The 12,250-nt window shown below is 38.1% G+C and overlaps 1 protein-coding gene across 1 annotated transcript; it reads left to right on the top strand.

Annotated features, from left to right (window-relative positions):
* Positions 1-2,641: 2,641 nt before the first annotated feature.
* On the top strand, positions 2,642-12,181 carry LOC122405761 (uncharacterized). Its single transcript, XM_043410709.1, has 2 exons — positions 2,642-4,402; positions 10,417-12,181. The coding sequence occupies exons 1-2, from the start codon at positions 3,677-3,679 to the stop codon at positions 10,906-10,908; spliced, it is 1,218 nt and encodes a 405-aa protein (XP_043266644.1). The 5' UTR covers positions 2,642-3,676; the 3' UTR covers positions 10,909-12,181.
* The last annotated feature ends 69 nt before the right edge of the window (positions 12,182-12,250 follow it).

Raw genomic sequence — 12,250 nt, 5'->3', positions numbered from 1 at the left:
CTTGCCACGTGATACGAAAAGGAAGATGTTAGGATATGCGTAATAAAAAATACCTTAGTATATAGCAAAGCGTGCGGAAATAGCTAGAGGGCGCAAAATAAACGGTTTTCGTATAAATCTTGTCACTTCGAACGGCGGAGCTTCGGGCGAAGAATTATTCTGCAAGTCATGTGCGCTATGAATCTTACAATGTTAAACGTTCTAGGAAAAAAAACTAATGAGGTATTCCGAATCTTATTTCTTTAATGGATAATTCAACAATCTTTTCACGATGGAAAAAATCGGTAAAACGTATGATGTCACAAAACGGGTGTGTTCTATTCGAAATATATTCACAATCAATCGTAATCAGGGAATTTTTAGATGAAAATTAATAATAAGAAATTTACGTCGAACGCTTTTGATTGAATTGTCACCAAACCAGGTGCAATAAAATCCGTGGACACGCATGATAAAATTTAGGTTACGTTGGCATCTATTTTTTATACTCTTCATTATCGATCGATGTGAAGCGAGCAAACGACGAAAATTGAAATATCCCTTCGCTTTCATAACCTCGAATTAATCTTTTTCTTCGAAAAATATTTTTGAAATGACACAATAGTAATCCAACAGATATTTGTTTGCGTCCCATAATAGATTATTTAGTAATTTTTTATTCACAGTGTACCCGATTTTTTTTCTCGTTTTCAAAAAAAAAGGCGCCATTTTCAGAAAGCTTAAGGAGGGTGGCTACACTCTTCAAAATGATAAGAAATTGATCAAATTTGGTGATAATGTTCTTCAACATTAAGTGCGAAGACACCATTTTTTTCAAAATTTTCTTCTGCTTAGTTATCGAGTAATTACGTATTAAAGCAGATTTCTTATGCCCGGAATGTTATACCTATATGTATGGAAACGCTATGCTTATACACTTGAACTTTAGAACTTGAACACTTGAACAGAAGAAAAATCTTAAAAAATTTGTATTGTCAAATTTGGCCCTAAAGAACATGTTCACCAAATTTTATTAAATTCTTATCATTTTGAAATTTTTAATGTATTTAACATGGTTTAGAACGGCAACATTGTATCGTCGGTAGCCACCCTCCTTAATGAGAAATATAATCGAAGAAATAATTCGATGCATCATGCTTTTTATTACCCTCGCACCGAATAAAATTTTTTTTCTTCGCTCCACCTCGAAAATTGCGAGATTTTTGTTTCCGCAACCACGGAGCCTCCCGCGGCACAAAGATGCCTCCGGCAAAATACTGTGCGGCCGGCATTTTTGTCAGCCCAATCTCTTAAAAATCCAAAGTTCATTTGTTGATTTTTATTCGCTCTATATCAACCTCGAAATCGATTGAAAAAATGTGGTGCTCATTTATAAACAGTGTAAAGCAGTCAACTTACCTCTAAAAAAATATGATACTCAAGATATATCGAAAATCGATAGTTTTCGATATTATGTTTCACGATAATGCAGCGACGAAATAATAAAAACAACGTCACGATACAGGTATATTAGAGATTGAGATGTATCATATTTTTTCGATTCGTACATGTTAGCAATGTGGATAATTCCGATACTTGCTGTTTACGTCATATCGTGTAGCTCGCTCTCTCACTGAAAACCCGTTGCGTTTCCAGTGAAAGGAAAATGCAGAATCCTCTCGACGATTTTCCTCGATTCGAGTGACACCCACGCTTCTACGAAGCCATAAATGTATATGTTCGATGTCGAGGAAAAATGCATGTTCATGGTCAGCATCGATGTGTTCCAAAGTGTCTTCAAGTTTTGTAGCTCCGAGGGGTGAATTCGTTGTTTTCGAGTTCCTCGTAACGATTAAAAATTTTCGTTTTCTCGGCTCCCTATCGATAGATTGAAATTTGGAATTTCAATCGAAATATATAATTGTCAAAAGAGATGAAAAACCATAGTTAACCCGAACCATTGACGACACGAATTTCCATCGGATTTTTTCTGCAGAGTATCATAAAACCCTTTCGAAGAAAATATAACCTCAAATTGTTAAATAAAGCGGGAACGGCGGGAGCCGAATGAAGCCGAAGGGCCGGGAGAAACGAGCTCGATCTACGGAGATAAAGAAACTGGAACGTCTTTGAGAACGGAGACGAACGGCATTTAATCGCAAGTTTATTGTTATTGTTGTTGAGGCATTGTGATATGGTGCGCGTTGTACTATTACGTAAGAATAAACGCTCGACGTGTTATTGCCGTCGTTTTTCAGGGTCAATGTGCTTCAAAGTTATTCAGTGCTCATTCGCGTGCAGTGTGTGCGAGATATATGCAATACGTTAGTGAAAATGGGTCGGGGTTTTGAAAAATGGTTTTTTCGGAACGTGCTTGATGCACCGAAAATCAATATTCTGTATTGAATAAAAGAAAAAACATTTCTTCGCAATGAAAAACGTTGCCCGAGCTCTTTTTTTCGACTCAATGTTTGTTATGCATACATATCCGTTTTGTCGGAGGACCCACAACCAGAGATGTACGAGATGTGAGCGAATATGTCGAGATCGCGAGGAAACCACGTGGTGGGGCTTTACAGCCGGTTATTATGCGGCCGATATGGCTTCGAGGCAATTAATACTATTGTTATGATTCCCCTCCAGGTAGGTAATGCGTGTGTGTATGCTTTTCCGTTCCAAGTTGTTCAGTTCGTTCCGAGATTGCCTCGGCTACGCCAAGGTCTGTTTTGTTGCTGTCGCGCGTCTTCCCTTCGTGATTCGTGAGCGCGCGCCGAATGAACGGGAAGAGGGCATCGAATGTAAATCGGATTTCGATGCTGTTGACAAAGGGGAACAAAATGTGGCTCAATTTTTTTGCAATGTTTTTGCGGATGGGGCCGATGGAAAAAGTATGTTTTTCTTCCGATCTCCGACGAACTAACTTCGTTTGAGTGGACTATTTTTTTTTTCGGGACATTTCGAGTTTCGTGACATTTTATTCGATCGCAGTTGCGGTGCAAAGTGAACGATTCGTGCCGCCGTTGGAGGTTTCATGTTTGAGAAAAATTCACGCGCGCTTCCGAAAACTATGTTTAGTCGTGCGATCGTCAAATTTTACCATTCGGACAACGAATTCGTTCATGTGCTTTTTATTATTTAACCAAGTGGTCAAAGCAAATGCAGACTTTTACAGTGTCGATCTTCGAACCATTGCGTCCCCCTGAGACTATAACGCGCGCTTGAAAACCATTTAAATTCTACATTGAACTGCTTGACTGGAGAATTAACTTGGCACTGGTTTGTTAAGTGACTTGTCAATTGAAACTATCAAGGGTCCGCTCATTCGATGCATCATGAAGGACTCGGCGCCGCAGCGTAGCTAATTTCCATTTAGTCAAATCGTAGACTATCGACTGTCGATGCTAGTCGGAGGTGAAGTTACGGCAAACGTGTTTTAACCGGAGTATAAAAATGATTGAATTTGTGGATTAATACGAAAGATGCGGAAGAAACACGAGTGAAACAACGTGGCGTGGCGAGTCGTAAATTCCGATTATAAACCGAAAAAAGGGGAGCCTCCGTATCTCTATAAATCTCGGAAGAGCGGAGACTTTTTCCGTCTCTTTTTCTCACGTTGGGAAGCGATAAGAGCTCGATTATGTCGCGTATTCGCTCTCGATCCTGCTGAATAAGAACAACCTCACTTATCTCGCTTTCTATGAACTTTTTGAGCAGTTTTTTCACCGCCATTGTCACGATGTCGAACGAGCAGGTGGCGCTGAACGCGAGTGAACCGGAGGATCAATTGAGCTACCGTAAAAGCGGCGCGAGTCAACCGCACATCGATGCCTCGCCGAGAAACGGAAAATTCGGCACGAGCTCGGCGAGCAACTCGGGCGAGGAAAGTTTCCTCCGCTCGAATAGTCACCACCACAATCCTCCTCATCACAGCAACAACAACAAATCAACACAAATTGACTTTCCAATATCGGGTTGGCGCTACGGCGGACAAGGAGTGAACTACAGTCGAGCAACGAGGCCGACCTCTGTAGGACATCTGTCGAAATTAAATCAGTTTAACGGATCGAACGTCTCGATTTATACCCCGACGAGGAACACTCTCTACTCGAGCCGCAGCGAGGTTATACTCTCGCCCAGGAACCGTCAGCCCAGCAGATTCGTCGCACTCGACATCCTCAAGTCCTCCGTCCCGAACGCACAATGCGCACCTTTCTCGGCGAGCAATTATTCGACCAACAATCCCAACTGCAATTGCTGCTGCAATTGCAACGGAATGCAAAACAATCAAATGCCCTCGAGCCATCAGCAACAACACGAAGATCCTGACGGCCCCGAGGGCCTCTCCTGGCGGAGGCTTCACATGAGCCGTGCCAAGCTCAAGGCCACTGCAACCACGTCCGAATTGCTCAGTGGTTTTGCCATGGTGAGCTCTCACTTTTCACCCATTTTTTATTTTGAGGGCCGCGAACAAGAATCTTCCGACGAGATACTAAACTATTCTTTTATCCGAATTATTTTTGAGGAGTTTCATTTCGAAAGTCCCCAGGTTTTCGAACTTCGTCTAAAGAGCTTAAAATACTTGGGTCTAAAATACTGAGAAATTTGAAAAATATTCTCTCCAACGGATTATCTCGCAATTAAAGAAATTCGGAGCGAACGAAATGGTCTTGTTTGCCTCCATTGATAAGATTCGAACCGCGCCACTTTGAAGCATGAAAAATACGGTTTTATTGTTTGCCTTTCTAGCGAGCTTGGCGCGTTTAAAAAAAACTTCGACTACGACAATCTCGTAGATTAAAATTCGAAGAACGAATCGCCGTGTTTACTTTTGTTCGGAAATATGAAACGCAGTTTCGTGGAGGCATATTACTCGATGACAGTTCAGCATCGCTCGTTATTCTCGTTTATTCGTCCTCCGTGAACGTTGACAAGCGAATGAGGATTTTATCCCAGAAAGCCAATAATTTGTGGAGATTATCTCCCGGACGTCATTAATATGAGATTGGATTTTTACTACCTGGGAGTCAACAACGTGGGGAGCGAAACGAATTTTTTGCAGTATCGGGGAACCGATTTAATCCTCGTTTCGACTAGCGAAAATATTTTTCTTCCCTTCGTTCAACTCGTTTCGAGGTTTGTGAACAGAAAAATGTTCGCTTCTTGTATCAACTGAGGAAGTTTCCATAAGAATATCGACAATCGTGTCTCACAGCGTGACGAAGCAAATCGTTTTCGAAGCTCGACGTTTCTGCATAAATTTCGAAGAGTTCAAAAATTCTCTTGTTTTTATTGAGTTTTTTCACATTCGCAAAACGGTTTATTAAGATGATGGATCAGTTGGTAATCACACCTCGAATTTTTTAAATTGAAGCTCTTTTACATCGTTCGTCCGATTAAAATAATAAAACGTCTTCGCACGCAGCACGATCGCAAAAATCCGATGACATTCTTATTTTTTCGATCAGACGAACGATGTGGAAAAATTTCCTTTTCAAAATTTGCAGCTATCTCTCTCGCACTCACGCTTGTGATTACCGACTGATCCATCATCTTAACCCTTAATAGTGACACGGGGTATATTGGACCCCAGCCGCTTTTCGACCGACGATACCAAATAGAATTTTCGAGAAAATGGGACTTGTGGTGCCCTCGGTCGATAGATGAGGCTGAAGTTTCCAACGTTGGAGTCCAACGAAATGATCGAAAAAAACTCTCCAATAATTCCAGTAATTCTCCTATTTTGTTCCCTGCCAAATTTGCAATTCGTAGTTTTTCAAGCTGCGCCAACGATTCGTGAAATAAAAAATTGGTGAATTACAAACGTTTTTTTCGTTCATTTCGTTGGACTCCAACGTTGGAAACTTCAGCGTCGTGTCGATAGTTCGAACCTGTGAGAAGAGAGACTCGTCGTTATTATTTGTAAGGGCCCGTTGGTTTAGTTTTGGTAGTCTATCAAGTCAGACCGTGCGAAGATCTGGGGTCCGATCGACCCCAGCGTGACAAATTTAACTAATACTACCTGAAAGCGTGATTTTTCAAGTGTACAGAGCGATTTGATTTTCTTTTTAAATTGAAAATTATGATTTCTACATCATTTTTTGTGAAAAAGTCATTTTTCCTGCAATCTTTTCTTTGACATTTTTTAAAATATAAACAATAACACGAATAGAATAAAATCGTTATGGTCGTTTCTTAAAGGTTCAAAATACATTGCAGTATTTTTATTTTATTTTTTTTTTACAGTTTTTCAATTATTTATCGTCCCCCAAAGTGAGTGGGGTACTTGGACCCTGTGCGACTATTACGCCAGAAACTTGAGGTGTGACTGGTAAGGGTTGAAAAATATTTTGTCGACTCGATCAACCCGAATGGAAGGCGAAAATTGTTTTGGGAATCTTGAACCGAAGGGTGGAGAGCAAATTCATTTTTCTTCACATTTTTCGACATTTGCACTCGGTTCGATTTGCGTGAAATAAAGTGTCGAACACTCGTGACTACCACGAATATAGGTGCCATCGAATTAGCACTGATTACAATACCAAGATACGGCGTCAAGGTCCAACGATTTAAAAGCACATTATGGGGAAATGTCATCGTTCCAAATATAGGCATTTTAAACAGCACGATTATGGAAAGGTAAAATTGATGTAATTTGCAAGAAATCGTTCATTCGACATTGAGGAAGGCACTGCGATAGCTTCTTTTTCCTCGAGAAAACTGGAAATCACAATTTTTTCTACGAGCTGTTAAAACCTGACAAACAATGAAGAATGTTGTAACGAATGTTTATTCAATGGACAGGAACGTCGATCAGTAGACAATTGTCGAGAGTACATTTTTCCTTTTTTGCTGTACGAGTATGCAAATGTCTTGCGAGAAACATATTTAATTATTGCAAAAGAATTACAGCCCGAGATAATCCATCGAGAAAACAAAATTATCGTCAATTCAATTCAGGAGGTTCGGAACGTTTCAATTGTATTCGAAAAAAGATTCAAATCCGCATAAGAATGTTTTGAAGAAAAACGAATAAAGGGGGTTGATTATTTGATTTTCCAATACCGAAATTGTGGTCTTCAAAATTTCTATTTTTCGAATGAATCGTCAAGAATTTTTTCCCTCGATCATTCGAGTTCTATGAACTTGATGTTTTGAGTAGAGGGTAGGATGCCAATCTGAGGATCGATTTTTCCAAGAATCGATTATTAACCGACCAATAAAATTGACTTTTCAGATTTATTCTCTCCCACTAATTAATTGTCCGAATCAATCTTGCAATTGTAACAACGCTGAAGTTTGCAACGTTGGAGTCCAACGAAAGCGAGGAAAAAATCATTTGTAATTCACCAATTTTTTATTTCAAGAAGCATCGATGGAGCTTAAAAAACTACGAATTGCGAATTCGGCGGGGAACGAAATTGGAGAATTGCTGGAATTATGGGAGGCTTTTTTACATCGTTTCGTTGGACCCAAACAAACCCAAACTTCAGCGTCATTTGTAAGATCGGTTTTTTAAATACTGTTCTATAAATCGATGATTCGGAAATAATTTTACGAAATACAATCCACATTCAAACCGTCTTTTCGTGAATTTCGTATTCTCGCGTCGCGTCAACCCCGTGAGTCGTTAAGTGAATTGAAGTATCTAGCCAAATGGGAGAAGTTACATTGACACGGTGCTTTTTACTTCCCCACTTCTATAGACAGGGTGTCTAACGACCTGAAAAGTCATGAAAATTCTTAAATGTCATGAAATTACACTCGGACCTGAAAAAATCATTAAATGTCATGAAAAATTACCAAACAACCTGATTTTTTAAGATCTCTGCAACGCTCATTGTCATTGTCGATTTTTTGGTTTTCTTCAACATGATTTCAAAATTCGCGGGGTGCCGACAATGTCTGGTTCAATACTCATCATCGATATAAAAACGAATATCGAATGAATAGTTTGTAAGAAAAAAAAGATTCTTTATTTCAAAAAAAAATATCATTTCTTTGTTATTTTTATTGAATTTTTTTATAATTAAAAGATGAATAAAAAGTATCAGAACCATAAGAAAAGTCATGAAAAATTCCTGTTCCTTCACTTAAAAAGCCTTAAAAGTCATGAAATTTCTGTTCTGGTCAAAATTAGACACCCTGATAGAAGAAGTGGTGTACGGTCAGAAGATCCTGAGACTACCTTCACACGGCGCTTTTATTCCGGTTTTGTATATACAGACGAGTATATTTATATATATATATATATCAATAGACATGTATTTTGTATATATTGATACAACTAAACCGGAATAAGAGCGCCGTGTAAACGTGGTCTGAGACAAAAATATCCTCGGACAAAATATCCTCGATTTGAAAATATCCGACATCTGTAAAACTGACGACGAAAAAAAGATTTGTAATTCACCAATTTTTTATTTCACGAATCATTGGCGTAGGTTGAAAAACTAAAAATTTCAACTTCGGCAAAGAACAACAAAATTGGAGATTTACTGAAATTATTCTAGAGTTTTTTTACATCATTTCGTTGGAGTCCGACGTTGCTTAAACGTCTCGAATATTTTTTGTCTGCCTGACATGAATAAATAAGAACAATAAAAAACAAATAATAATTAAACAAAATTGTAGAGGATATTGTGTCTCAGGATATTTTGTCCTGGGCCTTATTGTCACGTAACCAGAAGAAGTTGGCTCGTTTTTCAATTTTTCTGTTTTTTTTTTTTTAATCATTTTCATTGTTCATTATTTTTCATTGAAATTAATTCACAGAATTGATTCTCGCTGGACGATCTCTGAGTACACAATTTATTATGAAATTGATTTGTTGTATGTCATTAGATTCGATTTGATGAATCGATCGTTTTTTTGACAATTCGACATCCCTAGTAGAGGGGCTTTGAAAAAATGTGGTGTGGGATAAAATGAGGACTGTAAAATTTAATGATTTATAGAGTCCATAGAGCAGTGAACAATGAACGCGAAGAATCGTGACGGTTGTAACGTGAGTGGATTGTTATGCAGCGCTCGTGCTTGTTACCATGATCAAAACAACACAGATCGGTTATGGATAAATGAGAAATATCACGCGACAATCGAATCATCGCGACGATTACTTCTCGCGTGCAAATATTTCGTGGTCGCATCGCGTCGTCTCCAAACCACAAAGCTATTCATCGTCCGACAAAATTGACGAGTCGTGAGAACATTCTGAATTCATGGATTTACGCTATAAAGCTAGACCACTATTTTATCTCAAAAATGAAAAAAATTTTACACTTTTAAATGTGGACGAACTAAAGGAATCAGCAGCAGTTATGACTGCGAAATAACTTACGGAATGTTTGCAATTATGCGACTAACGTTCCAACACTGCGAGGATCTTGCAACTTCTTCAGTGTCATTTATGTTTCGTCACTTTTTTCATTCAACTGTTCAACTTACGAGCAGTTATGTAATCGAAGAATTTGATTAACTTATTAATCATTTTTTGTCGTGGACAAAATATCGTGCAATTTTTATCTCTCATTGATTTAATTCTTATTTTTGTTGCAACAATGGAAGTATAAAAATTTTTTTTAATTCAAGAAATGTCAAAAGTTTTGAAAAAATTATTGAAATTATTGAATTTAAACGTTATTTGCTTCTAGAGCTCAATGATTGTGATAATGAAATTTTAAGGTAACTCCTGTACTGCATACTAGTCAAATGAGTGCTAAATTTTCAAAACGCTTTTAGACCAAGTTCAACGTACCAATTAAACTTATTGTTAGTAGATTAACGTGAAAAAATATTTAAAATGGTAGTTTTGCAAAACTATCAACTGATAGATACAAATTTCCATGATGACACATTCCCACAGGTATTTTTCAAAGAATCATCTGTATTTTTTAACCGATTTTATCGCACCAAGTCTCATTTCGTTCCTTAACTGATCCTCTACGAATTCATCACGTAGATTTTCCTTTAAACTCATTCCTTCAGAAATTATGAATGAAAAAGTTTTTTCACTTAATGAACAATTAGTTGCAACAGTGAAACGATCGAGTTAAAAAAAAACAACTACGTGGTGGATTCATAGAGGACCAGTTGACGAACAAAATGAGATTTGTTGCAATAAAATTGATGAAAAAACGCAGATAATTCTATGAAAAATACCAGTGAAAATGTGTCAGCGTGGAAATTTGCATTTATCAGTTGATGGTTTTGTAAAACTAGCGTTTTTAATATTTTTACATCTTAATAAGATATGCTGTAATACAAATCCACTAACAATACATTTAATCGGTACGTTAAACTGGTCTAAAAGCGTTTTGAAAATTTAGCACTCATTTGACTAGCATGCAGTACAGGAGTTACTTCAACATTTAAATTCGTCTGGTCGAATCCTAACGATGGAGCTTGTTAATAATGTTTGTGAAATGCTTGAAATTGCAGGTGGCGATGGTGGAGCTTCAAGTGAACGAACCAACGGCTGTGCCTGAATGGTTGTTCGTAACATTCGCGGTATGCACGACAGTGCTCGTTTCGGTGCACATATTCGCTTTAATGATAAGCACGTACTTGTTGCCGAACGTCGAGGCAATAAGTAAGCTCCAGATTTCGAGTCTGGTGACGGAATCGCCGCACGAAAGAATGCGAGGCTTCATCGAGTTGGCTTGGGCCTTTTCGACGGTCCTTGGTCTCTTTCTCTTCCTCGTCGAGGTTGCCATTCTCTGCTGGGTGAAGTTTTGGGATTATTCGTTTATGGCAGCGACTGCGAGCACGATCATCGTCATCCCCGTCCTCATAGTATTCGTCGCTTTCGCTGTGCACTTCTACCATTCCTTGGTCGTTTACAAGTGCGAAGCCTCGTCCACCGACATGGCCGAATTGGAGAAAATAAAAAGAAAATTAGACAATGCACACAGCGCCCAAACCACCGTATGAACGAACAATTCAACATTTTTTCGTTCCATCTGCTCAAAATGTAAATCGTTATTGGTATGTGCAACGAAAATTTCCTCACAGTTATCAAGTTCAATGGCAAATTTCTTTCTTTCATTTATCCTCAATTATCAAACGAGAAAAAAGAATATTCATTTTCATGATACTTGAATAACAGTGGAAAAAAATGCGTTGCATTTTTATAGTATAAATTGAAACTAATTCAATCTGAGAATTGTTTCTCGTATAAATTTATAAACGCGAGGCATTTGCGTCGAGTCACTTGGCTTGTGACATCATCTTCAGCAATGTTTTCCTCCCAACCCAGTTTTCCCCGAGCTCCAAAGGAGTGTAAACCCCGTTAATGGATCATTTTTATTATTTATTCAGTATTTTAAGTTTTTTTTCTGTATCGCCTGAGTACGATTGTGCAGAGTTTGCGGCCGATCCATAAATTCCTCGTCGATTACACGACGCGCGTTATTCGATCAAACATCTTCCCCCTTTCGGTTTATGAGAAGTGGACATAGAAATGGAACCGATACGATCGAGTTATCGCGATAACGAGACGGTATCATCACTTTCTTGTAGCATCTGAAAAGAAAAGTCCGATTATCGTCATGCGAGCTGTGAAAAGTGTCGCTTCTTATCGAAGAATTTCTTGAACAAATTCGTCGACCTTCAACGACAGAAAACAGATTGAAATAAACTTTGTAAAAAAACAGAAATGCTGTCGAGGCGAAGCCGAGTTCGATTATTCTGTGCAAAGTGTAAATAAATCTTGGGCTACATCGCCCGAAACTTCGAGATGAAAAATAATATAAACCAACGAGGAAGAGAAGAATCCTCAAATGTTTCAAAGTCTTCTCGATCCCAAGACAAATCGGAAAGCGTTCGCGTTAACGAATAAAAAAATAAAAACGATAAAAAATGTCGAACTGACTTTCAAGAAGACTAATTACCGATAAATATTTAGCGAACACGAGTTTGTGACGAGTGAAACGGGAGATTGCGAACAATTGTACCGAGGGGTCGTTTAGTATTATCAATCGTGTGCTTCGATCAGCATAATTAAACAATAATTCATGTCCAATAAGTATCAATGTGTTCACTCGAAAATTTATGACCATATTTGTACATCGATGAAAGAAAAGTAATAACGAATCGATTGTCTTCCAAAAAAATTTTGTATCTGTTGCACATGCGATATAAAATTGAGTGGAAAAAAAAATGTGTAGAAAGAGGGGTTGACGAGGAAAAAAATTCACAAAACTGACGTCTCGCAGTATTGTTTTTGTTGTTGTTGGTTGTTTTTTTTTTTTTTTTTTTTTTTTTATCGAAACGT

The sequence above is a fragment of the Venturia canescens genome, chromosome 1, assembly GCF_019457755.1.
Source record: "Venturia canescens isolate UGA chromosome 1, ASM1945775v1, whole genome shotgun sequence".
In the NCBI taxonomy this organism is placed as follows: Eukaryota; Metazoa; Arthropoda; class Insecta; order Hymenoptera; family Ichneumonidae; genus Venturia; species Venturia canescens.
This window is presented reverse-complemented; position numbering and strand designations above follow the sequence as displayed.